The sequence below is a fragment of the Strix aluco genome, chromosome 1 (genome assembly GCF_031877795.1).
Source record: "Strix aluco isolate bStrAlu1 chromosome 1, bStrAlu1.hap1, whole genome shotgun sequence".
Classification (NCBI taxonomy): Eukaryota; Metazoa; Chordata; class Aves; order Strigiformes; family Strigidae; genus Strix; species Strix aluco.
In genome coordinates, this window is record NC_133931.1 from 1121532 (window position 1) to 1147899 (window position 26368).

Below are 26368 nucleotides of genomic sequence, written 5' to 3' on the forward strand. Positions count from 1 at the left end.
GTGCCTTGCAAAGTTTTGTTGCAGACCCTACAGCAAAGCCATGTCTTTGTATGTTGTTTTGTTTTCCTCGCAAGAAATTGAGCTTAAGGTATGTCTCAACCAAACCACCTATTTCACAATTGGGAAAACAGCAATTGGAGAAGATAGAACGTAGGGTTTTAAATTATTCTGGGATTTTTTAGTTTTCCTCCTGTTCTGATAACGTGCCATCACTTCTCTTTAGAGAGGAATTCTGTAGTAGAATTTAAGGTCTCAAGTCTTTCCATAATGAATAATCACCAAGAAAGCATTGTTTCTGCTGCTGCAGGAAGGCAGATAACACAAGGCTCTGGGTTGATAAAAGGGGCAAATGTTGGGACCCCTGATCCCCGTAATCTGCTGTTGCAGCGGGAGGGGAGCTGGTGCCTCCTTACCGTCAGTTTCCCATCATGGTTTTGCTGTCGAGGTTGTTCCTGACTGCAAAGCCGTCTGCTGCCACCAAATTTGCTGGCTGAACATGAACCAGCAGTGTGCCCAGGTGGCCAAGAAGGCCAATGGCATCCTGGCTTGTATCAGCACTAGCGTGGCCAGCAGGGACAGGGAAGGGATCTGACCCCTGCACTCGGCACTGGTGGGGCCGCCCCTCGATGAGTGGGTTCAGTTTTGGGCCCCTCACTCCAAAAAGGCCCTTGAATGACTCGAGCGTGTCCAGAGAAGGGCAACGGAGCTGGTGCAGGGTCTGGAGCACAGGTGTGATGGGGAGCGGCTGAGGGAACTGGGGGGGTTTAGTGTGGAGAAGAGGAGGCTGAGGGGAGACCTCCTGGCCCTCTGCAACTGCCTGAAAGGAGGGTGCAGAGAGGGGGGATGAGTCTCTTGAGCCAAGGAACCAGCGGCAGGCCAAGAGGGAATGGCCTCAAGCTGCGCCAGGGCAGGGTCAGACTGGCTCTTAGGAAGGATTTCTTTGCAGAAGGGGTTGTTGGGCGTTGGAATGGGCTGCCCAGGGCAGGGGGGGAGTCCCCATCCCTGGAGGGGTTGAAGAGTCGGGTTGAGCGAGCGCTGAGGGATGTGGTGGAGTTGAGAACGGTCAGGGTGAGGTTCATGGTTGGACTGGAAGAGCTTCAAGGGCTTTTCCAACCTCGATGATTCTGTGATTCTGTGAAATTTGCACTTGCCTGCAGGTATGAGCTCACTGTGGGGCTGACGGAGGGACAAGGGTGATGCTTGAGGTTTTCCCTGTGTTTTCCCTCTGTCTCTGCATGCTGGTTTTCTGAGAAGTGAAGATCTGATGGGTACCACAGGTAGCGACAACCTTGGCAAGGCTTAGCAAGTCATTGCCTTGCAATGCGGATGAGAAAATATCTGTTTTCCTTGGTGTGCTCTTGTTAAACTGCTTTTTGGTAGTGCTGTGTGTGCCTCCAGTTTCCCTGCAGTTAGGTAGTTTTGCGGCAGGACTGCTCCTTACACACTGGAGAAATTTCCTGCCTTTGTTGTGGTTGTAAAATCTTTTCTCCTAATAGTCCTTGATAACTTAAACTGCATGTTTCTGTTTCCCCTGTATTTCAGATATAAGGAGCTGAGGAGTTTGCTGCGGATTTGTGTTATTGCTGCTGTTGTCTGGATTCTTTTTGGCTTATATTTATCATCCTGATACTGAGTTTTCCTGAAGCCGTGCATCATGGTTTAGACAGTTCAGTTGGAAGGGACCTACAGTGATCATCTAGTCCAACTGCCTGATCACTTCAGGGCTGACCAAAAGTTAAAGCATGTTATTAAGGGCATTGTTTGTCCAAATGCCTCTTAAACACTGTCAAGCTTGGGGCATCGACCACCTCTCTAGGAAGCCTGTTCCAGTGTTTGACCACCCCCTCTGTAATGAAATGTTTCCTTTTATCTAGTCTGAACCTCCCTGGTGCAGCTTTGCCCCATTGCCATGAATCCTGTCCCTGGATCCCAGGTAGAGGAGCTCAGCACCTCCCTCTCCCCTTCCCCTCCTCAGGAAACAGCAGAGAGAAATGAGGTCACCCCTCAGCCTCCTTCTCTCCAAAGGAGATAACCCCAGAGTCTTTAGCTGCTCCTCACAGGACATCATGCCTTCCAGCCCACCAGCTCCATTGCCCTCCTCTCCATGCTTTTGAGCACTTTAAAATAATTTTTAAGGGGCCCAGATCTGCAGACAGTACTCAAGGTGAGGCTGCCCCAACGCTGAATACAGCGGGATAATCACCTTTTTTGACTGGCTGGTTCGACTGTGTTGGCTGCACCCCAGGAGGTGGTTTGCCCTCTTGGCTGCCAGGGCACACTGCTGACTGCTGTTGAGCCTGCTGCCAGCCAGCACCCCCAGATCCCTTTCTGCAGGGCTGCTCTCCAGCCACTCTCTCCAAATTCTACCTGTGCCTGGTGTTACTCCATCCTAGGTGCAGAATCCAGGATTTGCTCTTGTTAAATTTAATGCTGCTAATCATTGCTCAGTGCTCAAATCTCTCCAGATCCCATTGCAAGGTGTCTTGTCTCTTGAGAGAGTCAACAGCGCCTCCCAGTTTGGTAGCATCAGTAAATTTGTTAATAGTACATTGAACTCCTGCGTCCAGACCACTATTAAGAATATTGGACACAACTGGCCCTAGAATGGAGCCCTGAGGCACACTGGTGGTGACCAGTCGCCAGCCAGATGTAGCCCCATTCACTACAAACCTTTGAGTGCTGCCGTCCAGCCAGTTCTTCACCCATCCCAGCCTGTACCTGCTCATCTCAGAGCTGGAAATCTTGTGCAGGAGCATTCTGTGAGGGACAGGATCCAAAGCCTTACTAAAATGCAGAAAAACTACATCCACGGCCTTCCCTTCATGCACGAGGCAGATGACCATATTGTAGCAGGATATCAGATTAGTCAGGACATGGTCTTGCTGGGGCTTTACAAAAAGGAGATGCGATGGGCTCACTCCATGCCTCTTGCTCAGCCACCCCAACCTCCGTGTGCTCCTGCTGCTGCCCAACGCTACAACATCCGGGTTGATCCTCTACTTCCCCACTGCTTGTCAATGTTTTGGTTAACGCTGGGTGGTACAGGGCAGATTCCCAACCTGTTTCTCAGGTGCGCTCGCAAACAGGGATGTTCCGCGTCTCCGGTGTGCTGGGAGAGCCAGGCGAGCTGGCAGCCAAGTGGTGTCGGGTCAGAGATGGCTTTTTCCCTGTGGAAAGGAGGGAAATTTACAGAATCCCAGAATCATCTCGGTTGGAAAAGCCCTTGAAGCTCTTCCAGTCCAACCATGAACGTCACACTGACCGTTCCCAACTCCACCAGATCCCTCAGTGCTGGGTCAACCCGACTCTTCAACCCCTCCAGGGATGGGGACTCCCCCCCTGCCCTGGGCAGCCCATTCCAACGCCCAACAACCCCTTCTGCAAAGAAATCCTTCCTAAGAGCCAGTCTGACCCTGCCCTGGCGCAGCTTGAGGCCATTCCCTCTTGGCCTGCCGCTGGTTCCTTGGCTCAAGAGACTCATCCCCCCTCTCTGCACCCTGCTTTCAGGGAGTTGCAGAGGGCCAGGAGGTCTCCCCTCAGCCTCCTCTTCTCCAGACTAAACCCCCCCAGTTCCCTCAGCCACTCTTCATAAGACATTTAGTCCTGTTCTATCCCAGAGCATCACTGTATGTGGGTGATTTTCTTGCTGCTGCAGCGTGGGTTTGCTTTGGGTAGCAGGTGAGTTGCAGCTTCGTTCTGGGAGCTGAGGAAGAGATAACGGTGGGTTTTGCTGAGTCTTTACTTCCAGGCCTGGAGCAAATCCCGTGGTGAGGATTTTTGTGGGATTCATCTTCATGTTAGAAAGTATTTGCTTTCAGAATACCCTTTGGCAGAGATTTTTAGTTCTTGTTGGAGCTGCTTTTGGTTTCGAGTGCATGTTTTTTAAATCCCTCCTAGCATCAGAGCCTGTATTAGGAGTTCTGACATGCTAGTGGCACCCTTTGCACATGTACTTGTAGCCCTTAGCCCTTTATTTTTCTTCTGAATGGCTGTCTTTGAAAAAGCAATTCAGTTTATCAGAGGTTTTTGGCCTCTGCTTTGCTTTTTTTCTTCGTGGACTCCTCTTGACTGAGTTAAAAGGGCCACTTAGGGTGGCCCTGCTGCATTGCTTCACATCCCCAAGGCTTCCTCCGGAGCTGGGGACAATACCAGCATCACATCAAAGCTACAGCTTCTGCTCCCCAATTTGCATTTGTTCCCGCTCTCGTCTTGCTTCCAAGTGCTGGAAGATCAATGTCCCTTTCACTCTGCTTCCCCGGCTCGCCTCGGCTCGGGGTTGAACAGCGGCGCTGACAGCGGCTCGGTGTTGAGCTGCCGGAGCTCCAGCGCGCTGAGCGTCACGCACGGGGTGGTTCGTGGTGGCTGATGATGGAGTGTAAGAGACCTTGTAGGACCCTGATCGTGTCATGGCCCACAGCGCCGATTACTTTTGTTTTTTTCCCCATTTTTGTGCCATTTTCATGCCCATATAGGAAGCTTTTACTATCCCATACCCTCTTCCAGAAGCAGCAATAATCTCTTGGATTTGGGAACGTGTGCTCCTGAAATTACCCTTGCTTATGCAACTTCCTTTTTCCCAGCAGTACGTGGACAGGATTTACTCACAGTTTCCCTAATCCACCCCGAGCAGCAGCATCTTCCTCTTGCTGTGTGGACTTGTACTCATGCTCGTTAAGTGCTCGGCCAGCTGACGATGCTGGCCCATCCCTGGAGAGCTGCTGTAATGGCACAGTCACGCAGAAATAAATGGCTCAGGGTGTGGCGTTCCCCTCTGCCTGCGTGCCAGCCCCGTGTGATTGCAGGACTGGTTCGATTGAGAAGCAGGCAAAGTTAGCTAATATCTGCCTCTCCTCGGCTCGTTTTTTGGCAGAAGTGGAGGATTCAGATTTAGTAAGAGCTTACAGGGATGAAGGATTTGGAGTAAGTAACAGCAGGTCAATGTTCCGCCTCCCTGTTTGTCTTGCCATGGGGGTAAATAGATGTTTTTACAAAAGGTTTTACTTTTTCTGTTGAAACTTCCTTGCAAATGATCTTCGTTTTCCAGTTTGTATTGTGGTTGGAAAAAAGCTATTGCGCTTAAATGGTAAAACTTCACTCGTTTTGGGGAGACACAGAACAGAAATAGGAAGCAATTTGGTATGGTTGGAGAATGTAAAAGTTTAAGGTGTGGTGGTGCTTCTATGTTTTAAGGATTCCAGAATCCTCATGTTGTTTCCAACTCTCTCACAGACACTCCAGGATCCCTGTTTTTGCCCTCCCTGCTTCAGCTTCCCCACAGGGTCGATTCTTGGTACCTCTTGCAGCAAAATAAGAGCAGAAATAAAGATCCTCGTAACCGTGTTGCTTTCAACCCCTTTCTTAAAGGATTGCGCTCGCTGGTGGGTCCCAGATCCCATCTGCTCGGAGCACCGTGACAAGAGGCTTTGGCAGCAAATTGCCCATCTCAGGGTCAGCAGTGGAGTTTGCCCCGGGATATTTTTCCGTGGGCACGGTAGGTGCGAGCGGTGCCTGGGGGATGCGTGGCTCCAAATAAAGCACCAACCTCAGCAGCGCGCGGCCCGTTGCGATGGGCGCGGGCTGCGAGCCCTGGCTGATAAATGATGCTCATATCCCATTCAAATATGATGCAAGCAGTTTTTTTGTAGTTTGTCTTCCATTGCGGTAGTAAAGTTTTTAATTAGGAAAGCTAATGAGATCGATTAGTCATTAGAACTGACCTCTGGATCTCTGCGAGGAGTGTGCATGTGTGCGCTGGGCTGATAACGGGGGACGCTGGGGTATTGTTTGTAATAAAAGCGTAAAGTGTTTGATTTGAGTGAAATGTGCCACGGGGAATACATCATGCGGAGAAAAAAAATTACAACCCTGGGAGCCTGTAATGAAGGGAATTAAACCAACATCCTATCTAAATAACATGATTATCTACACAAAACCCCTCAGCTAGCAAGTAATAATAGAAAACTGAGCTCTTCGGAGAGTCTCTTTCAGGATGTGGTTAATGCTGGAGCCGTGCACGCAGGCACTTTCAGAAGAGCAGCTTCGGCATGAATACACCATCCAATTACCGCCAGGGAATAGAGTTTACCAGGTGCCAGCCTGTTTGTGCAAAGAGGGGGGGGATGCCTGCAAGCCGCAACAATTTGGGACCTCTGTTTCTCATGCGAGCGTCAGGAAGGGGCTGATGTCAGGTGGGAGTTTGATGAGGTTCTGGGTTGATGAGTGGCAGCTAGAGCTGGTGTAGGGGCAAAAAAAAAAAAAAAAAATGTTAATAATGGGTTCAACAGATTCCCAGCTTAATAATTTTGTAAGGTTGGAGCGGCAGAAGGAAAGGGTCACCTTGTGCTGTTGCTGGCTGGGGAGGATGCGGGGTTGTGGCTCTTATCCCTTCCTTGGTGTGAAAGAGCTGCTTTGGGTATGTGGTTGATGCTGTATCCACAAGAAGCTGGATACGTCCACGCCTCCTGGGTGACAAAAGGGTCTCATCGTTGCCAGCCCTTCACCATAGCTGGGATTTCATCGTGTGTGTGCGGCGTTGGGCCATGCAGGCGTTTGCCCGTCTGTCCATGTGTTGTTCCTGTTGGCAATCCTACATATAGTTCTCTGAAGCAAAACCCTCCAACTTTGCTGGTGCTTGTGAGCAATTATAATTGTAATTAGAGCTTAAACCTTGCAAAGGGCTTTAAAAACCCATGTAATGGTGCAGTCGCTGCCCTGAAGAATTTAGTCTGATACAGAAAGTCCCAGGACAGGGAAACAGCGATGAAAACCCGTTTGCTTTCTGTCTTCTTTCCTCTCTCTCTTCTTGCTTCAGCTCTAAAACAGTGGGTGTCTGCAATTCCTCTGGTCATCGAACCATCAGATGGTTTGGGCTGGAAGGAACCTTTGAAGATTCTCTAGTTCCAACCTCCCTGCCATGGGCAGGGCCACCTTCCACTAGCCCAGGTTGCCCAAAGCCCCGTCCAACCTGGCCTTGAACCCTTCCAGGGAGGGGGCAGCCACAGCTTCTCTGGGCAACCTGTGCCAGGGCCTCACCACCCTCACAGGGAAGGATTTCTGCCTTAGATCTGATCTAAATCTGCCCTTTTTTAGATTAAAACTGTTACCCCTTGTGCTGTCACTACAGGCCCTGGTAAAAAGTCTCTCTCTCTCTTTCTTATATGCCAGTTTTAAATATTGAAAGGCTGCTCTAAGGTCTCCCTGGAGCCTTCTCTTCTCCAGCTGAACCCCCCCAACTCTCTCAGCCTTTCCCCCCAGCAGAGCTGCTCCAGCCCTCAGACCATTTCCATGTCCCTCCTCTGGTCCCGCTCCAACAGCTCCATGTCTGTCCTGTGCTGGGGACCCCAGAGCTGGCCGCAGGGCTGTGGGGGGGTGTCACCAGAGCGGAGTAGAGGGGGAGAATCCCCTCCCTTGACCTGCTGGCCACCCTGCTTGGGACACAGCCCAGTAGCCAAGTGGCTTTCCGGGCTGCAAGCCCATGTTGTCAGCTCATGTCTCATTTTTTACCCACCAGTACCCCCAAGTCCTTCTCCTTGGGGCTGCTCTCCATCCACTCATCCCCCAGCCTGTGTTGATACCGGGGATTGCCCCGACCCATGTGCAGGACCTTGCACTTGGCCTTGTTGAACTTCATGAGGTTGACATGGGCCCAACCAAACATCTGGTTTTATTTTAATGTCTTTAATTTTTATTCCAGATCACCAGACGTTCTTTAAGTGACTGGCATTGACTTCCTGGATTTTCAGTTTGTTCGACATTCACCGGTTGACTTAACGCACCCTTACTTGGAGCGTACTTTGTAGCACTGCTGGTTTTATAGGTGCTAACTGGTTAATAGCAGAGGGCTGGTCTTGAAAGCATCATCAAAAGTCTTCTGCTTACTCTGCCGCCGCAGAAAATAATTTGCATGCAGGCATTATTTTGATACATTAATTAAGCCAGGGTCCCACATATGAGTCAGAGGGCTGTAAAAGAGTCTCTTAAATTAACACTTTGGTGTGAGGATCTGGCTTCACGCGTGGTGCAAACAGGGACTGGAGGTTCCACACGCTGTGGCGTGGGGAAGCGTAACGCCAAGTTCTAGCTGTCTGGGCTATTTATACCGAACGCCTTCCAAATTTTATTGCAGCCATATAAAAGAGATTATTTGCGTGGTGTCGTGAGCGTGCTCAGGGCTTTATAGGCGGTGTTGAAGGCTGTGAATCCCTCCATACGCTCCTTGCTCGGTGATCATTTATCTTCCAGTATAGTATCAAGGAGCGTTGCGATTGTCATCTTTATTATGAAGAATTCTGGTGATTTATCTGTCGTGGCAGAGTCTGCTTTTCTCCTCCCACCCCCGTCAGAAGTTGTAACTCTCTTGGCTGAGTTTGGGAGTGGAAATTCATGCCGCGGGCTGCCGAATCCCTCCTGAACCCAACAAGAGATGCCGGCTTGCTTGGGAATGCACAAGAAGGAAAATACTCTGTACTAAACTGTAAAGCCACAGATCACTGTTCCAACTGCTGGAGCGAGATGGGGGAGCTGCACCCTCCGCTCCAGGGAGTGAGATCAGTTCTGAAACACATTTCCCTGTTTTTCTTTTTTCGACACCGATCCAGCATCCTGAGATTACCAGTTTACCTGGGAAGTGCCCTTCTCCGTTCTCTTGCAGAGACACCCATGGGGACGGGTACAACATTTTCAGGGGAAATAATGATTCTGCTTTTCCCCTCTCAACCTTGCAATAATTTTAATTAGAGTATCTCCAAGAAAAACAGCCGGCCCTTTAAATCAGTTATAAAACCAGAAGACTTAGTCTCAGCATGTAGTGTCAGCTTTAATTATCTGGGCAGTTATAGCTGTATGTTATAAAAGTCGGGCAATTAGATGCATTCCTTAAAGCTGCAAAAAAAATTGCTAGCTATCAAGTGGAGGAAAACCAGAATCAAACATATAACTGTTAATTGCATGAAACATTCAGCAGAATAAACCAGCGTGTAGATCATCCTGCAAAATATGATGAAAATGGGAATGATTGAACACATCAGTCTGTTTGCAGTGTAGATGTTGGGGATCAAGGTATTGTTGGGGAATGCGTGATTCACCTGGTAGAGTTTTGCTGCCGGACTGGTGAAGCCAAACACCCCCAAGCCCATCAGAGCCTTTCTGTTACCATCAACCATGGTGGTCCCGTGCCTGACACACCCCAGGGTGCCCCTTATGCAGAGTTGGGTATAGGACCTACGTTGGTGAGGTCCCTTCTGTCCCACGCACACCTGAATTTCAAGTCTTTTTTTTCCATTTCCTTTCTCATAGGAGCCAACTTGCACTTCATAAGGAGCCCCCCAGCCAACAAGGTGATAAAGACACGCTACAGGATAGTGAAGAAAAACGTGGTGTCTCCAGCCTTATCATCCTTCAGCAGCCCCATTCCCAACTGGAAGACGAGGCGCCCCATAACATCCAGGTAATTCTTCCATCCCTCGAATGCAGCTGGTTGGGATGGGGGAGCTGAGGGACCTCCCACGTTGGCTCCGTGTTATTACCGTTGCATGTTCGTCGTTTAATTTCTCTATTTGTTTGGCTTCTTCTACGCAGAGTTTATTGACTTAAAGTGTAAAATCGTATTAGTAATCACGTTAGCCCGAGTCGGCGGCCAACAGCTTACCACAGTCTGTGGCTTCGTATTTATTCCCTGTTTGAATTAATTGTTTCCATGAAGCAGTTAAATAAGCTGTAAGGAAGATGAATAAACACACACAGGTCTACATCAGACGTAAGTAAACTCAGGACTTGTTTTAGAGATGGACATGGTCTGTTAATTAGGCATGGTCAAGCCTGTTAATGAGGCCAGACCTTCCCTCTGCTTTACAACATTATTGTGCATGTTGGTGTCTCGGAGGAGCTCAGGCACCCCAAACCTACACCAGGAGGTAGGTGCAGGCACAAACTTGCTTCTTCCTGGGTTATCTGGGTGGATGGAACATCAGCCCAGCCCTGTAGCAAATAATTTGGCGTGTCAGCACCCGCCTGAAGAAGGATGTCACCAAAGGATGGTGCCATACCCTTGGGTCTGGGTCTTCCTAAATGAACTGTGCTGACATCCCTGTTTCAGCTACGAGCGAGCTGCAGCCCTGTTAGCTGGTGGAGATGTTACCAGGGAACATCTCAGAGGCCAAGACAAAGCCTGGAACTTGGATATAAGCAGAAAGGTCGTTATGGTAATTGATGCTCTAAAAAAGTGCTATTAGAAATGATGGGTTTGGTTATAACCCAGATTCTGGCTATTCTTAGGTTGAGAATGACTTTTCCTCCCCCTGAAGTGCTGGTTGGCCGCTGTTACAGGCAATATTTTGGGCAGAGAGAGCCTGCTCTGCTCTGGGCTTGTTAATTTTATTATTCATTCTAGTGTAGCAAACCCAAGGAGCTGGGGGATGCTGTGGGCTGTTCCCCACCGTCAGCGGAGCAGCGACACGGGTCGGCATCAACACCCTGCTCCAGGTGGTTTCTTCCAAAAGTTATTTCCCCCAGCAATGCCCCCCAAGAGTTGTTGGCTTTTATGGTGCGTGCTGCGGAGAGAGAAAGATTGCAGGGATTGTTTTTAAAGCCTAACTTCACCTGATTTTTCCCTGTACTATGTGAATTTGGGTTTGAGTTTCACAAATATTGGTATCTGGTGGGGGGGTTGGTTTTGGAAGACTTCAGGGTGATGAGGCAAAGTACTAAGTAAACAGATTTAAAAAAAAGCTGTTTATTTTCAAACTATTTTTTAAAATATAAAATTGGGTCTATTATTTTGTCTTTTTTTTTCAAGCTCTTAGTTGAGAAACTGCTTGTCTCACGTACTATTCCGGCCGCAGTTTCAAAGTGCTGCTTCTCGTATGGAAACTGTGGGATCCTTTTGGGCTGATTTCCACCCAAATTTTTTCTGGTCAGTCTTAACCTGTGCCACCTCCTCCTTTTTCTTGACCTTCTACTTTTGCCTTCGCTATTTTCCCACCTGCACATCGTGCCCTTTCATCCAGTCCTGAGATCCCCACGTGTCCTTTTACTGTCCCCCAAAAGCTGTTGGTTTGCCTCCTCCGGTGCAATTACTGCTCCACTTGTAGGTGCCACATCCATTTGCATGTCTTTGGAGCCAGCTTCTTGCCTTTCCCTTGCCACAAATAAGCCACATATTCTTTTTCTTTCTCCCTCATCCTGTATTTTTGTTGAACCAAGGCAGCATGTGCATGCATCTTACCTGCCAGTGAGAGTTCTTGCTTGCTCACTGCTCTCAGGCTATGATGGAAAGCCAAACCATCAAATAAATAATTATTGTGTTTCTTCTTTGGCCCCAAAAGCAGCTTTTAAAAAATATTATTATTAATTTTTCAAAGTGTGGCTTTTGCATTGTGAGCGTACGTTACAGTAAAACCTGAAATTGTATTGCTTCTTAGAGGTTCCTAATTTGCTGCTGGTAATTACGGCGCCTGGTATTGTGCGTGCAAATGAAGATTTGTTTCTCATGGTTTTTAATCTCCTGTTTCCTCCTGTAGTATTTTGTAGTGCTGGATCTGATTGTGGTCACTTCTGTGGCTACTGTCACTGCTGTGCAACTCAAATTGCCCCTTATGAGTACATTTACATCTGCGTTGAGGTGCGTCTTGCCCTTTCCCATCCTCACCTCAGTTTGCTGCTTTTTTGGTCCTGAACCAGCCGTTTTGAGCAAATCTTCCTCCTTTTATTTAGGTGGAAGAAGCTGCTGCTTTCTGTTCCTGGTACAGGCAGTCCTGTTCAAACCATCCTTCTCCCTCCATCGCTGCCTTCGCTGCAAATCCTGCCTGTTTATCGGAGAAAAGATTGATTTTTGTTTCTAAAGGTTTTTTTTTAAAATGTTCTGTGAGGAATCTGAGCAAAACTGCTGCTTTAGTGTCTCTCCACCATTAATGCGCCTCAACTGGGATCTTGAAAGAGAAAATGGGAGCCAGGCAAGACTCGCCTGCTCCATAATCATCCCAGTTTTATTCCTGGGAGGGGACTTTGCGTCTTCTACCTGCTCTCTGTTGGTGGATTTGGTTCTGCAATTGCTTCCCCAGTCAGTGAAACATGATGATGTTTTTACCACTTGATGCTCTTTATAGTGAGACTCATCGTGTTGTACTGTGACATGACGCTGACCAAAACTATTATCGTGTTGATGTACGAGCCTGACTCACGAAACTCTTCCAGGCATCAGTGGTAAGGGAGAGGGAAAGAGGCTTCTTGTAGCCGTATCAAATGTAATCTGCTGCCCCTTGATGAAGTGCAGATGTATGTGTTTAATCTGATGCTGTAATAAATTACTAACGTGGTTGCCCAGAGAGGTTGTAGATGCCCCATCCCTGGAGTCATTCACCGTTAGGTTGGACAGGGCTCTGAGCAACCTGGTCTAGTTGAAGATGTCCCTGCTTGTTGCAGGTGGGTTGGACTGGATGATCTTTATGAGGAGCGGCTGAGGGAACTGGGGGGGTTTAGTCTGGAGAAGAGGAGTCTGAGGGGAGACCTCATGGCCCTCTACAATTGCCTGAAAGGAGGGTGCAGAGAGGGGGGATGAGTCTCTTGAGCCAAGGAACCAGCGGCAGGCCAAGAGGGAATGGCCTCAAGCTGCGCCAGGGCAGGGTCAGACTGGCTCTTAGGAAGGGTTTCTTTGCAGAAGGGGTTGTTGGGCGTTGGAATGGGCTGCCCAGGGCAGAGGGAGAGTCCCCATCCCTGGAGGGGTTGAAGAGTCGGGTTGAGCCAGCGCTGAGGGATGTGATGGAGTTGGGAACGGTCAGGGTGAGGTTCATGGTTGGGCTGGAGGAGCTTCAAGGGCTTTTCCAACCTGGATGATTCTGTGATCTTTAAAGGTCCCTTCTAACCCAAACCCTTTGATGATTCTCTGAAATCTAGCTGTAGTTAATCAAGAACATCTCGTGCTCTGACTATTTGGCTCAGGTTCTTCCCTCGCAGCTTGTTACTGCAGATCTGGATGGTTGATGGATGGAGGACCTGTGAGAGCTGAGGAGGGCAGGAGCTTCAGGCAGGGTTAGAGCAGGAATCTCTGGCTGCTGGGTGGTGGGTCTTGCTCAACTGAGCAGTGAATTTGTGGGGGAGTGACCTGTTCGTGCTGCCACGATTGGCTGAGAGCTTCCACTTGTAGAATAATTTTATCCGTATTAATCTCTGACTTCATTAAATAATGTAGTTTAGGTCTTACAGCTGTTTCAGACAAATCTTGATAAAATGCCATCAGCAAATTAAAACAATTATATTTTAAAGAAGCAATAAATCTCTTACTCAGTCTCCCTATTACCTTCGTTGTGTGTGATCAATCATCTGGACTGTCTGGAGGAAGCACATGGCAAATGCTTCTCCTAAAGTTTTTATGGTTTTTTTTTTTTTGCTCCGTCGTTCATAACATCCTCTTGGACCTATAAGAAGCAACAAGCTGGGAGCTGCTTTCTTGCTGCTTTGCTTTGCTTTTGCCAAAACAACGGGCAGCTTCGGTGGTGGTGGGACCTGCTGTTCATGCCTGCAGCACCTCCTGCGTTAGTCACCTCCTCATTTTTATCTTTCAGTTGACCAGTTGAACGGTCACCTATTTATTTTTAATATCCTTTTCACCTTAAGCCAGAAGTGTGATGTTAAAAGGCTGGTGGTGCTGCAGCCAGTGCTGCTCCCAAATTGATTTCTAGCTGATGCTAAGGGGAGGTTCCTACTATGAAATTGAGGTTTTGGGGGGTCCAGAAATGACGTGCAAGGGTTTTGCGTGGCCACTGATCTTTTCAGATATAATACGCTGCCGTAATAAACTTTAGGCAGGAGCCATGTTCTTGTCTGTCTTATGAGCTTGCTATTGTTAAAGATGTTTCTGACATTCCCCCCCATCTCTTTTTGGGTGTCTGCGCTGCAGTTTGCAGCAAGAAACTTTGTTGGGGCACCTGAGAAGTTGGCCTTGGTGCTGAGAAACTCCCCCAAATCAGCAGGTTGAGATGAAGAGGGACATGTCTTTGGGAAATGAGTGACGGGGAGAGTTGCTTTGGGTCCGGAGGTACCCAGTGCTAATCCCTCGATGATGAGTTGTGTTCTCCCCTTATTGCTGGGTTGCATTAAACTTCGCCCTGCTGCTGACTTTTCTTAGAGGCGATAGATGGGAGTATATTTTAAATTAATTTTACTACACTTTTTGTAATATTTTTGTTTTAAATAGATTTATAAGCAACTTGGGGGCTATTTCTCCAAATTTATGAAGATAATTTTCACTCTCTTGATAAGGTTAAATTTACACCTGCTATTTCCATATTAATTCACATTGCTAAGTGGATCTAATTTTCTTCCGTTCTTCTATCTAGCGAGTGTGGCCTTTCCTAATGCAATTTCCCCCTCACTAAATCACTGTGATCGGGAGTCATGATCGAGTTAAATTAACTTAAATTAATTTACTTAATAAGAGCTCCAGATCATTGTGAATGAGGTTAAGATTTATTGATTCTCCTTTTCACTCCTCCCCCTTATCTCTCGCTGCTTTGCAGGAGCGCAGCTCAGACGGGCTGTGATTTGCTTGCCTTAAATTTCATTTGCTCCTATTGACATTGCGGTTGGCCATCGCTTAGAAATCGCGGGGGGGATGCCCTCTCCCCACGCAGCCTCTCGCCGCCAGGGAGGGCTGAGCGAGTCGCTGTGGAGGAGTTGCGATGGATGAAGCTGCGCGCTGAGCCACGGCGGCGATGCTGCTCCTGCTTCCAGCCTCTTTCCGTGGTTCACGTGGTGTCAGCAGATGTGGCCACTGGTAAATCAGGATGGCCAGGTTTCAGAGATCTTGCCCAGAGGCAGCAGAAGCTCTTCTGGGGTTGAGGGTGCTGTGGAAACAACTAGAAAAATAGGGAGAGTGTCTGCCATTGTGGTTTGGATCCTCCACCCCAACACACCTTGGCTGGAAGGAGCGGATGAGGATAACAGCAGGAGGATGCCCCTGGCCACTGCAGTTACTCCCCCTTGCAATGCCACCTCCTCCACCAAAGGGCCAGTCCTCTCGCAAGCAGAGCAGGGCAAATGGGACAAACCCAAATGTTGCTGAGCATCCATCCCACAGCAGCGGTGGGAAATGTCCGTGTCCCCATATGGGGGATGACGTGCCCCTGTCGGGCTCAGCCAGGAACTGTGCCAAGAGCAACAGAGAGCAGGAGGGTGCACCAACATCTCCAGGAGACCCCAGCTCACCCTCTCATGGAGAGACAAAACCACTTTAAGACATGTTTTTGGGAGCAGAGAGACCTATGCGTAGCAGCTGATATTGTGTTTATAGACCCGCGATGGGTGGTTAAACACTGACCCACTTTGACGAGTTTTCTTCTAAAATACTGATGCGTGTGTTGAAAAGAAAAGTAACCTGTCTGCAAATAATAGTCTGGCACTGACGGAGAAGCTCAGATATTTCCTTCAGAAAACTTAGCAGCTCCTCTTGAGGGACAGTCCTACCCCTCCAGCACTATAAATAAGTAAAGAACAAGATAATACAACATTTTGTCAGAGAAATGCCTGCTCAGTAGAAAAAACTTGTCAGCAGAGGATACGCTTGTGGGGTTTAGTTTTGTTTTCTTCTTTTCTTTCTGTTCCTTGGCCTGGAGCACGTTGAAGGGACTAAGATGTAAATGAGAGCCTTCTAGGCTTGACTTGGGTCCTCACCACCCATTCCCCTGCAAAGCCTCCAGGGTTTTGCGCTGAAAGGTGAAGTGGGTGATGCAGGCTGTGAAATGGGCTGGTGCTCAACCGTGGTGGTGGGTGCAAGTGTCACTTCTCCGGGGCAAAGGGACATGTGGGGAAACACCCAAGAGGAGGAGAAACCACCATCTCTGCCAGTCACCGTGTTTTCAGGAGGTTGAGATGCCATGTGCCGGGTGGCTTGGACACACCAACCTCCCTGTCTCATCCCTTCCTCTACTTCACGCTGGGTGAGTTTTTGGTTTCTGATTTCTTTTTGTTCTCTTACCAATGGTTTTTAGATATCCATTGCCAGCTGGTCAACCCAACTCATCACCCAGGTCACAGAATCACAGAATAGTTTGGGTTGGAAGGGACCTTTGAAGAGCATCTAGTTCCAACCCCCCTGCCATGGGCAGGGACATCTTCAACTCCATCAGGTTGCTCAAAGTCCCGTCCAACCAGACCTTGAGCACTTCCAACGATGGGGCCATCCAGTGCTGACTCTCTAGCTTCTGCTGACCAGTGAAGGTATCTGCTGAGCTTGCATGGAGGCCACCACTCTCCAGTGCTGTCCCCACACTTGGTCTCCTCTTTTGTGCATCGTCATCATCAGCTTTTCCCCCAAATCCCACGCTGGGGTGCTGAGCTAATTTCATGCAGAATCACAGAATCATCTAGGTTGGAAAAGACCTTGAAGATCATCTAGTCCAACCATTTTTTTTTTTTTTTTTTTTTTTTTTTAGTAATTGTAAATGGTCATTTTGCAAAACAGCACATTTCACTCCGAGGGATATCCCCACGTAAAACCAGACATGGTGTGATGCAGCCCCTGCTGTCCCCTCCTGGGAAAACCTTTCCTTGCTACTTGATCCCATTTTACTGACACGTCTTGAGTCCTGTTACATGTTTCTGTGCAGAAATAGTAGTTTCATCTCCTTGAGACAATGGTATCGTGTAGTCAGGAAGGACACTTGCCTTCCCCCTCTGTGGTGGAGTATTTTCCATGTCTGAGCAGGGCAAGTGGAGCCGCAGGTGCCAGTCTTGGTGTGCTGTCAGCACATAAGTTGACTTTCTGCCTAAACCCTTGGGGAAGGCAGACACAGTTGAACTAAAGTTGCAAACCAGAGGTGTGTGTACCCCAGTGGGTGTGTGCCGGCACGGCTTTCCCACATCAATTGCTATCTCTGAGTCCTGCAAAATGCTGAATTGTCTGGTTGGCATGAACGTGAAAACTCAATCTGTCCTCTCTTCTTTGTGGGAGGAGAGCATATCCTTGTGGCTTTCTGGGGAAGTTCTCTCCTCTCTGCGTACCTCCTGTTGTGTTGCAGATTGGGGCGCAGCACCTTAAACCCAAATATTTCAGTCTGCACCGAGTCGTTTACCGTAATCCAAGCTGATGGGCAGTAACGTGTTAAGCCACAGTAATTTAATGACTTTTGAGCTTTTTGGTTGTAGTCTAAGACTCCTCAGGAATCACAGAATCATCTCGGCTGGAAAAGCCCTTGAAGATCCTGCAGTCCGACCATTAACCTCACACTGACTGTTCCCAACTCCACCAGATCCCTCAGCGCTGGGTCAACCCAACTCTTCAACCCCTCCAGGGATGGGGACTCCACCACGGATGGAAGACCATCCATTCTGGGAATGAGATGGATTCACCCAACTTTGGTGCCATCTCTGGAAACCGTTAAGAAGTATTTGAGATATGTTGGTGTGTGTTGCTTGTCCTACAGCCCAACATTGAGTAGCTCTGCCCACACGCACAATTACAGAGCCAGAGGGGCCCCTGCGGGGAGTTTATTTGGATCTGGTTGGGCATGTGATTGTGCCCTTATCTCACCTGTCGGTGTTAGGGGAAACCCCTCTCTGCTCGGTCAGCTTTGCTGGCATGCAGTTCCGATCAGCATGGCTTGGGGAATTATTTACAGCCTTTGGGGAAGATACTCCTGTATAGGGTGAAACACCACGGGGCATATTTCAGGAGACTCAAATGGTGGAGAATGTCCTTCTTCTGCTTAAAAGAAACAACTTTGGGGAGGAAATGAAGATGCCCTTTTAAAATTAGCTATTCCTGAGAATTGGAGAGAGCAGGGGGAAGGGCAGCCCCAGCTGTGCCTGCTGTGCTTTAGGGGCTATAAGGAGGGTGATCCCATAAGTTATCTATATGGTGACTGTTTCTTCTGCAAAGCGATGTGGGGACAGCAGCAAATGTTCTAAAAACCTAATTCCTCTAAACAAGACCCAGCGATCATTGGAAGGACAATGCTGAAACATCCCATGTGAGAACCACCTTGGTAAGTCACCACCAGAAGGTGTTTAGTTTGCAGGATTTTAAGATACGAGGCTTTGAGAGCAAAATCTACTTAGAATTATGTTAAATATGGCCATTTGTAAGAGATATCTCCCGGACTGTCATTCATGTTTCTATTTGAGGGATTCACACCTATTCTATGAAAGCATCTGGAGTTGGTGGCTGTAGGAACCAGATTAGTCCATGAACCATTAGTTTGATCTGGAGAGGAGTTTTTTAATTTATTCCTGATTTAGCTGTGAAAATACAAAATCCAGCAGCGACACTATGGGCTGGAGACCAAAAGGTGCATTGGTTTAGCGACAAGTGGTGGAAGTAGGTAGAAGTGGGTCGGCAAAGTGCCGGCAGGATCCTTCTCTCTCTCCATCCTTAACCACCATCTCAAAAATCTCAAGATGAAGAAGTCAGAGGCAAATAAATGACACCGATTATTTCTCCGTGTTGCGAAGCAGGCGCTTCTCTCATGTATTTACTCAACGCACCTCCAGGAGAAGTCATCAAGCAGTTTGGAAGAGCGAAGACGCTGCTCTCTACATGTCTTCGAGATGATGCAAGCTCTGGAGATGTTTGTGCAGTCCTCCAAGAGGAAGACACCTTAAATCACGGCACATTCCTGATCCTGGGGAGTCAGCGGTTGGGGTTGAGAGCTGAGAGCGAGGTTTGGGGCTGTAATGGAGCAAATCCATATTTTTCTGGCTGGGACATCATCTCAGAAGTTGCAGAGAAGATGCAGAAAACCGTTGATAATTGCTGAGTGCTGTGACGGGGGGAGGCTTTAATCGAAGTTATTGTATATTGTGAGCAGACAGGGTTTTTTTATTTTTTTTTAAAGATCTTAGCAAAGACTGTCTTCTCTCCTCGGTCCATTTATTTTTTCCACCAGTCAGTACCTTTGCGTTAGTGGGAAGAAGGGATCCAAGAGGGGCCATCCTGACCTCCCACAGACCGTTTGAGAGCACAAACTGGACTGGAGCTGTGGTTGAGACGCTGCTCTTCAAGGTGGAGGGAGCCTGCAAGGCCCAGGCTGCAATCTCCCAAGTTCTGGAGGGGTTTCAAGCACAGCTTTATAAGTTATTTATCTCATTCAGGTGATGCTCCAGTGGGATTTTGCATCCCCTGCTCCTGGTGCCAATTGCTTCTAGATGTCCCCTCACGTAGGCGAAGGATCGTGAGCATCATAACCCTACGGGCAGAGGTTGGGGCACCAGGAGTTAATTTTGTTTTATCAAGATGATAAAATACCCCTCCGTCTCCCCAGCTTTTGATGCGTTAATCTGAAAAAGGAGTCGAAATGTGACTAATGTCCTTAAAGTTCCTGTCAATTTTTTTCTTCCCAAATTCATTTGACATGAAAGTGAGAAGTAAACAGAAAGCCTGTGTTTAAGCAGATAACTTGGAAAGCCTTTTCCATCACATTTAAAAACGGCCGTGTCATGGATTCTGCGAATTGGCGGGTTCTATTTTGTTTTATTTTATTTTGTCTGTGTGGTAAATTTTCTTTTAATAATCTCGACGTGGTTTTACGAGGTTTAGGGCTAAGATTTTTTTTGAAGGGATGTTAAACCATTCTCCAAAATGACATCTCATTAAAGTGAAATTCATCTGCTGGGATTGGAGACATTATAGGCAGGAGGAAACTGTGGCTCCCATTTGAAAATACTTTTTTTTTTTTTTTTTCTATAGGAAGTACTTTTAATCTTTTTAATGAGGATGGTATGAGATACACAACCCTGTATTGTTTCTGAGAAGCCCTGACATCTGGCCTAGCATAATCCAGTTTCTGTTAGGGACTAGTTTAGAGGCTTTAAAAAACAATGTCGCCTCTTTTGGGCAAAGCTCGGGATTAATCTTTCATACGCTGAGCTCTCCCCCCTTGCAGAAAGACAGACACTTTATAAAACTCAGTCTTCCCTATTTGCTTTTTTGTTTTTTCCTTTTTTTCCCCCTTTTTTCTATTTCCTCCTTCCCTCTCTTTCCTTCCCCCTCTTTCCCTTTCTTAATTTTTCTCTTCCTTTCTTCCTTTTTCTCTTTTCTTGTTCCCCCTTTTCTCTTCCCTCTTTCCCTTTTCTTCCCCCTTCTCTTTTCTTTCACCCTTTCCTCTTTTCCCCATTTTTTCATTTCCCCCTTTTCTCTTTTATTTCCCTCCTTTTATTTCCCCCCTTTTCTATTTCCCCCCTTTTTTCTTTCCCTCCTTTTTTATTTCCCCCCTTTCTCTTTTATTCCTCCCCTTTTTTATTCCCCTCCCTTTCTTTCCCCCACTTTTCTCTTTTCTTTCCCCCTTCTCTTGTCTTTTCGCCCTTTTCTCTTGTCTTTTTTTATCTTTTTTCTTTTTTCCTTTTCCTTTTTCTTTCTTTCTTTTCTATTTTATTTCTTCCCTTTTTTTCGTTTCTTTTTTCCCTTGTTTCCCTTTTCCCCTTTTTTCTCCCCCCTTTTTTTTTCCTTTCTTCCCCTCTTTTTTTTTCCGATACTGCTTTTCCCCAAAACAGAGCTGACAGCCAGATGCTTTCCCAGCCCACATGCTGAGCAGCAGATTCAAGATGAGCAGCTTTGCAGCGGGAGCCGGGGGCTACACCAGCCCACTCCCTGCCCGGACTGTCCCCCCCATCCTCCCAGTCCCCCCAGTCCTGTCCTGTCCTGGGACAACTTTGTGCCATGAGGTTGTAGTTTGTGTTGCTTTTGCATGAATGTGGGGCTGTTGGTATTGGGGGGAGCACTCCAGTTTCCTCCTTGAAGGGTCGGCCACAGTAATTGAGCTCTACTTTGGAGGAACTAATGAAAACAAAATAAAAACGGGACTCAGAGGTTAACTACCAGCTTTAAATGCATATGAAAATACTTAAGAATAATGGGATTTTCTTTTTTTAATTTTGGTTAATGGAGTAGTCGAGTTTTGAATGGATTCTATTAAAAATAAAACTGTCACATCCGAACCTGGGGAGGCAATGATGGGTTATTTACTCGGCAGGGTGTTGTGTTGATCTTGGATCAGCGCTTCCCCGGAACATCCTTCTTTGGGGAGCCCACCATTCCCTAAACCTGTATCTTTTCTTGCTGGGAGTTCTTGCAGCTTCATCACATGCTGGTTCTGTATTGGTTGTGAGCAGATAAAGGAGATGCTTGACTAGTTTGGCTGAAAAAATGGAGAATTTCTGCTATTTTTGCCTCCCTTTCTGAATTAGTGGAGTACAGCTGATAGCCCATGCCTTATGATATTTGGGGGAAGTGCCTTGCATTTCCTGCAGAGGTACGGAAAATAACCTTTTTTTCTTGTGGGTGCAAGGCACCTTGGGGTAATCTGGCTTCTTATTTGGCTGCTGAAATGTGGCTTTAGATCTGTAGCCCAGCAAATGTCTTGCTCTCTGGATTTAGGGGAAGAACTGCAGAAATCTGAGTTTTGGCCACAGGAAGATCACATGGACATGTAAATGGTGAAGATAGTTGTGAATAAAAGTGATATCTTCTCGTTTAGCATCATCAGGGCATATTTTTGCTTTCATGATACTTAAACCCAACTAAACAGAGATGTCTCCCAGAAATTAAAGATATGTAAGAGGTGGTTTCCACCACCAGGCTCTTTCCCAGCGTCCATGAGAGCCATCCCCCCAGCGAACTCCCAGCCCGGTGCTGGCTTTCTGCCACATAAGATGTTGAATTTGCTGCACCCTCTTGGCCTGAGATGCCCATGTTGGGTGGAAATGAGCTGGAAGCCAACCAGTCCATAGCTTGGATAACGTATAAATGGAGGGTCTTCCTTCTGTCTCATTTTTTTTATCCGTGAAAACAAAGTGTGATGGTGCAAAACCACTGTAGAAGAGCATGGTACTCTCCCTCGTGGCAAGCTTCAGCTGGATCCTCAGCAGGACTTTTGTCTGGATCAGGACAAAGTTTTGAAGTTGGTCTCCTGAGTGGAACATCTCCAGTTGTTGGGCGGCTTCACATACCAGTCTTGGAGACTCAAATTCAACTGCTGGTAGATGAAACCTATCCTGAGGATGTTTTCCAGCTGCTGGTGGGCACTGGGTCATCAAGGCCAGGCAAGAGCAAAGCAAAGGATGTGTTTTTGTTAAAATGAGTTTCATTTGTAATGTGGGTGTTGGGTCTTCAGCACCGGCTTGCCTCTACAGATCTACTCCAAAGGGTCCACACTACTTGCTAGAAGAGATATGGCTGCTGTGAGTCAGCAGTGTGGACACCAGCCTGGGACAAGGAGATTTTGGGCCCCTCACTGCAAAAAGGCCATTGAATGAGTCAAGTGTGTCCAGAGAAGGGCAACGAAGCTGGTGCAGGGTCTGGAGCACAGGTGTGATGGGGAGCGGCTGAGGGAACTGGGGGGGTTTAGTGTGGAGAAGCAGAGGCTGAGGGGAGACCTCATGGCCCTCTGCAACTGCCTGAAAGGAGGGTGCAGAGAGGGGGGATGAGTCTCTTGAGCCAAGGACCCAGCGGCAGGCCAAGAGGGAATGGCCTCAAGCTGCGCCAGGGCAGGGTCAGACTGGCTCTTAGGAAGGATTTCTTTGCAGAAGGGGTTGTTGGGCGTTGGAATGGGCTGCCCAGGGCAGGGGGGGAGTCCCCATCCCTGGAGGGGTTGAAGAGTCGGGTTGAGCCAGCGCTGAGGGATCTGGTGGAGTTGGGAACGGTCAGGGTGAGGTTCATGGTTGGACTCGAGGATCTTCAAGGTCTTTGCCAACCTTGATGATTCTGTGATTTTGGATCCATGATGGAGTCTGCGAATGGCTGGTTGATGCAACCTCTTTCTGTTTCCAGCCTGCCATCTTTCCTCTATCTCCCCGTGAGAACGAATCCTTCATGCTGTGTCTGCTGCAGGGCGGAGAGATGAGGAGGTTCCCTGGGCCAAGTGATGTCAACTGTAAATGTTTATTCAAATGCCAGTTCCTAGACAGCTGAGCAGGCTTGCAAGCGTGGCATCGTTCTGCACACAGAGAGCTGTATTACACCCGTGATGCTCATTTGACCAAAGGATCCTATAGAAAAGGATAAACCAAAATGATAACCGAGTTAAAAAAAGAAAAAGAGACTCTTCATTTCAATACGGCTGCAAGAGGCGCTTGTTTTGAGAGGTTGTGGGGAGTAATGGGGAACTTGGGGCTTTTCACACCAAACCCACCATCTCCCAGTTGTGTCGTGGTTCTACACGAGCGTTACCAGCTCTCAGGGCTGGGCAAGCCAAGTAGAAAGATCCCTTAGGGACTAAAACCAACACGTAGGGCATCGCCTACGTTGTATAACAGCACAGACGTGCTCGCGAGTGGTTGTGTTGCTTCTTGACGAGCTACCACTCAGCAGCAACGTCTTGCTGACTGGCTGCTCCCACCCCGTGGCATATTAAGCTAATATGTTTTACTTAGTGTTTATAATAGGCAGAGAGCACACTCACAGTTGGTTAGTAGAGGATTTGCTGATGAGTGGTAATTCATTAGCTGGGATTTTTTTTCTCCTCTTTTGTGACCGCCTTTCCTTGCTTTCAGAGTACAGCAGCTATCAAAGAAAAGCAGAACATCCTTAGCGAGGAGGTTTATACAGATTAAAAGTTGGATGTTTTCAGCTGCAGATCAGCAATTTTGGATTGGAACTGGATCATCTGGGGCAGGAACTCAGGTGGGAGGTGCGAAAGTTTGTGCCCAGGCAACCGGAGGGGTCGTCTCCAGCATTGGGGAGCCCATCTTCAGGTGCTGGGACACCAGATTTGAGATGGTCATCCCCATGTCATGGCTTTGTATGGCTTTTACAGTCGGGTCTACATGTCATCATCTGGAGCCTCAGCCCAAGCAGCTCTTGGAACGATGCTTTGGGGTGGCAGTGGTCTTTGCAATCGCTTCTCAATCGCTCCCTTTCTCTAGGTTATATCCAAAATGTCCTAAACGTGATGGCATGTACATGACCGGTACATCAGGGCTTGCCCTTGCTTTGCATTTACTTGGAGTCCACCTTGAGGATCTTGAAATGTGGTGTGGAGGTGGAAAACCCAACTTTCAACCCAAATCATTTACTCCCAACAAAAGCACAGTGAAAGATTTAGTGGGAAAATGTTAATTATGGTTGTTATAGTGTTATTTATAGATTAGCACGCAGGTTCTAGGATGAACCCTGGGCAACCAGGGCAGATGCCACGTGGAAGAAAATGGAGGGTTGATGCTCTCCTTGTTCAGTCCCCCTTTAACCCCCCTCGATGCTGCTCACTCTGCCCCAGGGCATCTATTTGTTTCTGCTCAGATGCTCCAGGATAAAATATCTCATGGGACCACGAGGTTTCAGGTACCGCTGTTCCTTTTGTCCATGCAAATTCCCCAGAAGCCAGCTGTAGCTTTAACAAAAAAAAAAATAAAAAAATTGTATGATAGTGTTCACCCTTTCTAACCCAGTCTTCAGCAAAAATATATATTTTATAGGATCATATTCACCCTTTCTAACCCAGGCTTCAGCAGCAACTGAGCAGTCTGGCCAGATGAAATCTGTTTGGGGATATAGTTTTCCAAATTGCACACGTGCCATATTTAAAAGTCATTTTGAAGTGGTTTTAAACCTTTGGAAGTGATTTTTCTAAGGCTAATAATCCCTCCTAACAGCATCCCATTTTGAGATTATTTTTTTCAGTGCTGGGTATTTACACAGTCACCGATTTTTCACCTGACAGTGACAGCTGTGGGAATGAGTGATGTATTTAATTTCTAAATTTCTACCCTACTAAGAGATTAGTAACGGCAGAGCTTCTTTTTTTTTTTTCCACCCCTTTCCCCAAATGTTTTTTGCTACGAAGGGTTGTAACTTCTCCAGTCTTTTAGCAGATCGATCCGAGAAGTTTTCCTGTGCCGATTCCGGTGTGAAAGTTGATATTTAAAAACAAAAAACATGAAAAAAAAGAGGGAGGGGGAAGTGCAGCATGGCTGAATGGCAGCTCCGCGCTGCAGAAATGACCCGAATCATTTCTTATCAGCTCCTGGCGATGGTAAAATTGTGATACCTTTGTTTAAACCTCGCCACGAGCTGCTGCGCTGAGCCGAGTCCAACTGCTGCCGGCATCTGGGCTGCCTGCGCTGGGCTGTGCCCGGGCAGGTCTCGGGGCTCAGGAAAGAGCGAACTGGTTTGCGGGGGCAGAGAGGTCACTTGGCAAGTGTTCGAGCATCGTTTTCAACTGATTAATTCTTTCCAGGCTAAGTAAACATTTAGTCTTCTTTCAGGCTGAAGGATGGATCCATCTGTTTCTTCCTGGCGTGAGAAAAAAAATAAAATACTTTAAAAAGGCTGAAAGAAACTCCCGGATTAGCGAATGCAGAGGGATGCGCGTGTTGTGGGTGCTGCTCCTGCTCTGAGCAAACCCTGTGCTGGCAGCAATCGGGCTGCAGAAAGCAAAGATCGAGCCGCTATCTCGTTCTGCTGCTTCATTAATCAGCTGTCTGTGAAAAACACGGCTATTTCCATGTCCTTATAGGCGAGAGTTAAGAGGTAAAATGGTTTACTAGGATGTGAAAGTCAAGTCTGGAGGGTGGCGTGGGGCTGGCTCGCGAGCGGGACTGACCTTTCGTAAATTAAGATCTCCGAGAGCTTCGCTGGGCAGCAGCGGCCCCTCTCCGGGTGCTGGGAAGTGCTTGGAGGAGGGAGATGCTGTGGTACCCACAGCAGCAGGATTTCCCCTCGTAGGTCAGGTGTGTTTTGCCCTTGGGCTCAGAAAATTAATATTTCCAGTTGAGTTTAAGTGTACATTATACCCGATACGGAGACAAATACCTAAATAGTGTTATATTCATACCTTACTCTACACCCAAACTCTATGTAATCAGCTTTCTCAATTCCTGGGCATTTATTTCTCAATTTCTGAGCATTTATTTCCTTCTGCTGCCTTCAAAATAATCAGAATTAACTCATTTAGTACTGACTAAGACCACTCCAGCCAGGTTTAATCTCTCCCCAGCAGAGCACTGTGGTTTCCTCTTTCTACACCCGAATTCTCTGTCTGGTGGAGGTTGCTCTGGGACAAAATAGTGGTATTTCCTCCAAACTGTGTTTTTTCGTTAGGATCTGTGTGGTTTTCATATTGAATGATCTTTACTGAGCAAAATTAACACGAGGACTTGTAAGAGGTGCTTTAGATGTCTCTAAGTGCCGAGAGGAACTTCTAAATTAATTTCTTTTACTTTACCTAGCTGCTGGAACGTCAAGTTGGGGAAATAATTTGTGGATTTATCCTCTGCCTGTGTTTACCGCCTTGCTTCTAGGTGAAGCCAGAAGCGCTGCTTACAGCTTAGGCTTTGTAAAGCCTCTTGCTTGCGACGAGGCAGGAGCATCCTACCCTTGGCTCTCCCCTGGGCTGGATTCTGCCCCCCCCCCCCGTGCGTGGCAGAGCTGGGTTTCAGCGCGAGGCCG

General features: G+C 47.6%; 1 protein-coding gene across 8 annotated transcripts in view; it reads left to right on the forward strand.

Moving 5' to 3' along the window:
• Window positions 1-26368, forward strand: part of ZC3H3 (zinc finger CCCH-type containing 3) — a 182369-nt gene that overhangs the window by 60247 nt on the left and 95754 nt on the right. For all 8 annotated transcript variants that reach the window (XM_074828309.1, XM_074828692.1, XM_074828511.1 and 5 more), the window contains one exon: window positions 9295-9445. In XM_074828309.1, coding sequence (XP_074684410.1) covers window positions 9295-9445 — 151 coding nt within the window. The remainder of the gene's footprint in view (window positions 1-9294; window positions 9446-26368) is intronic.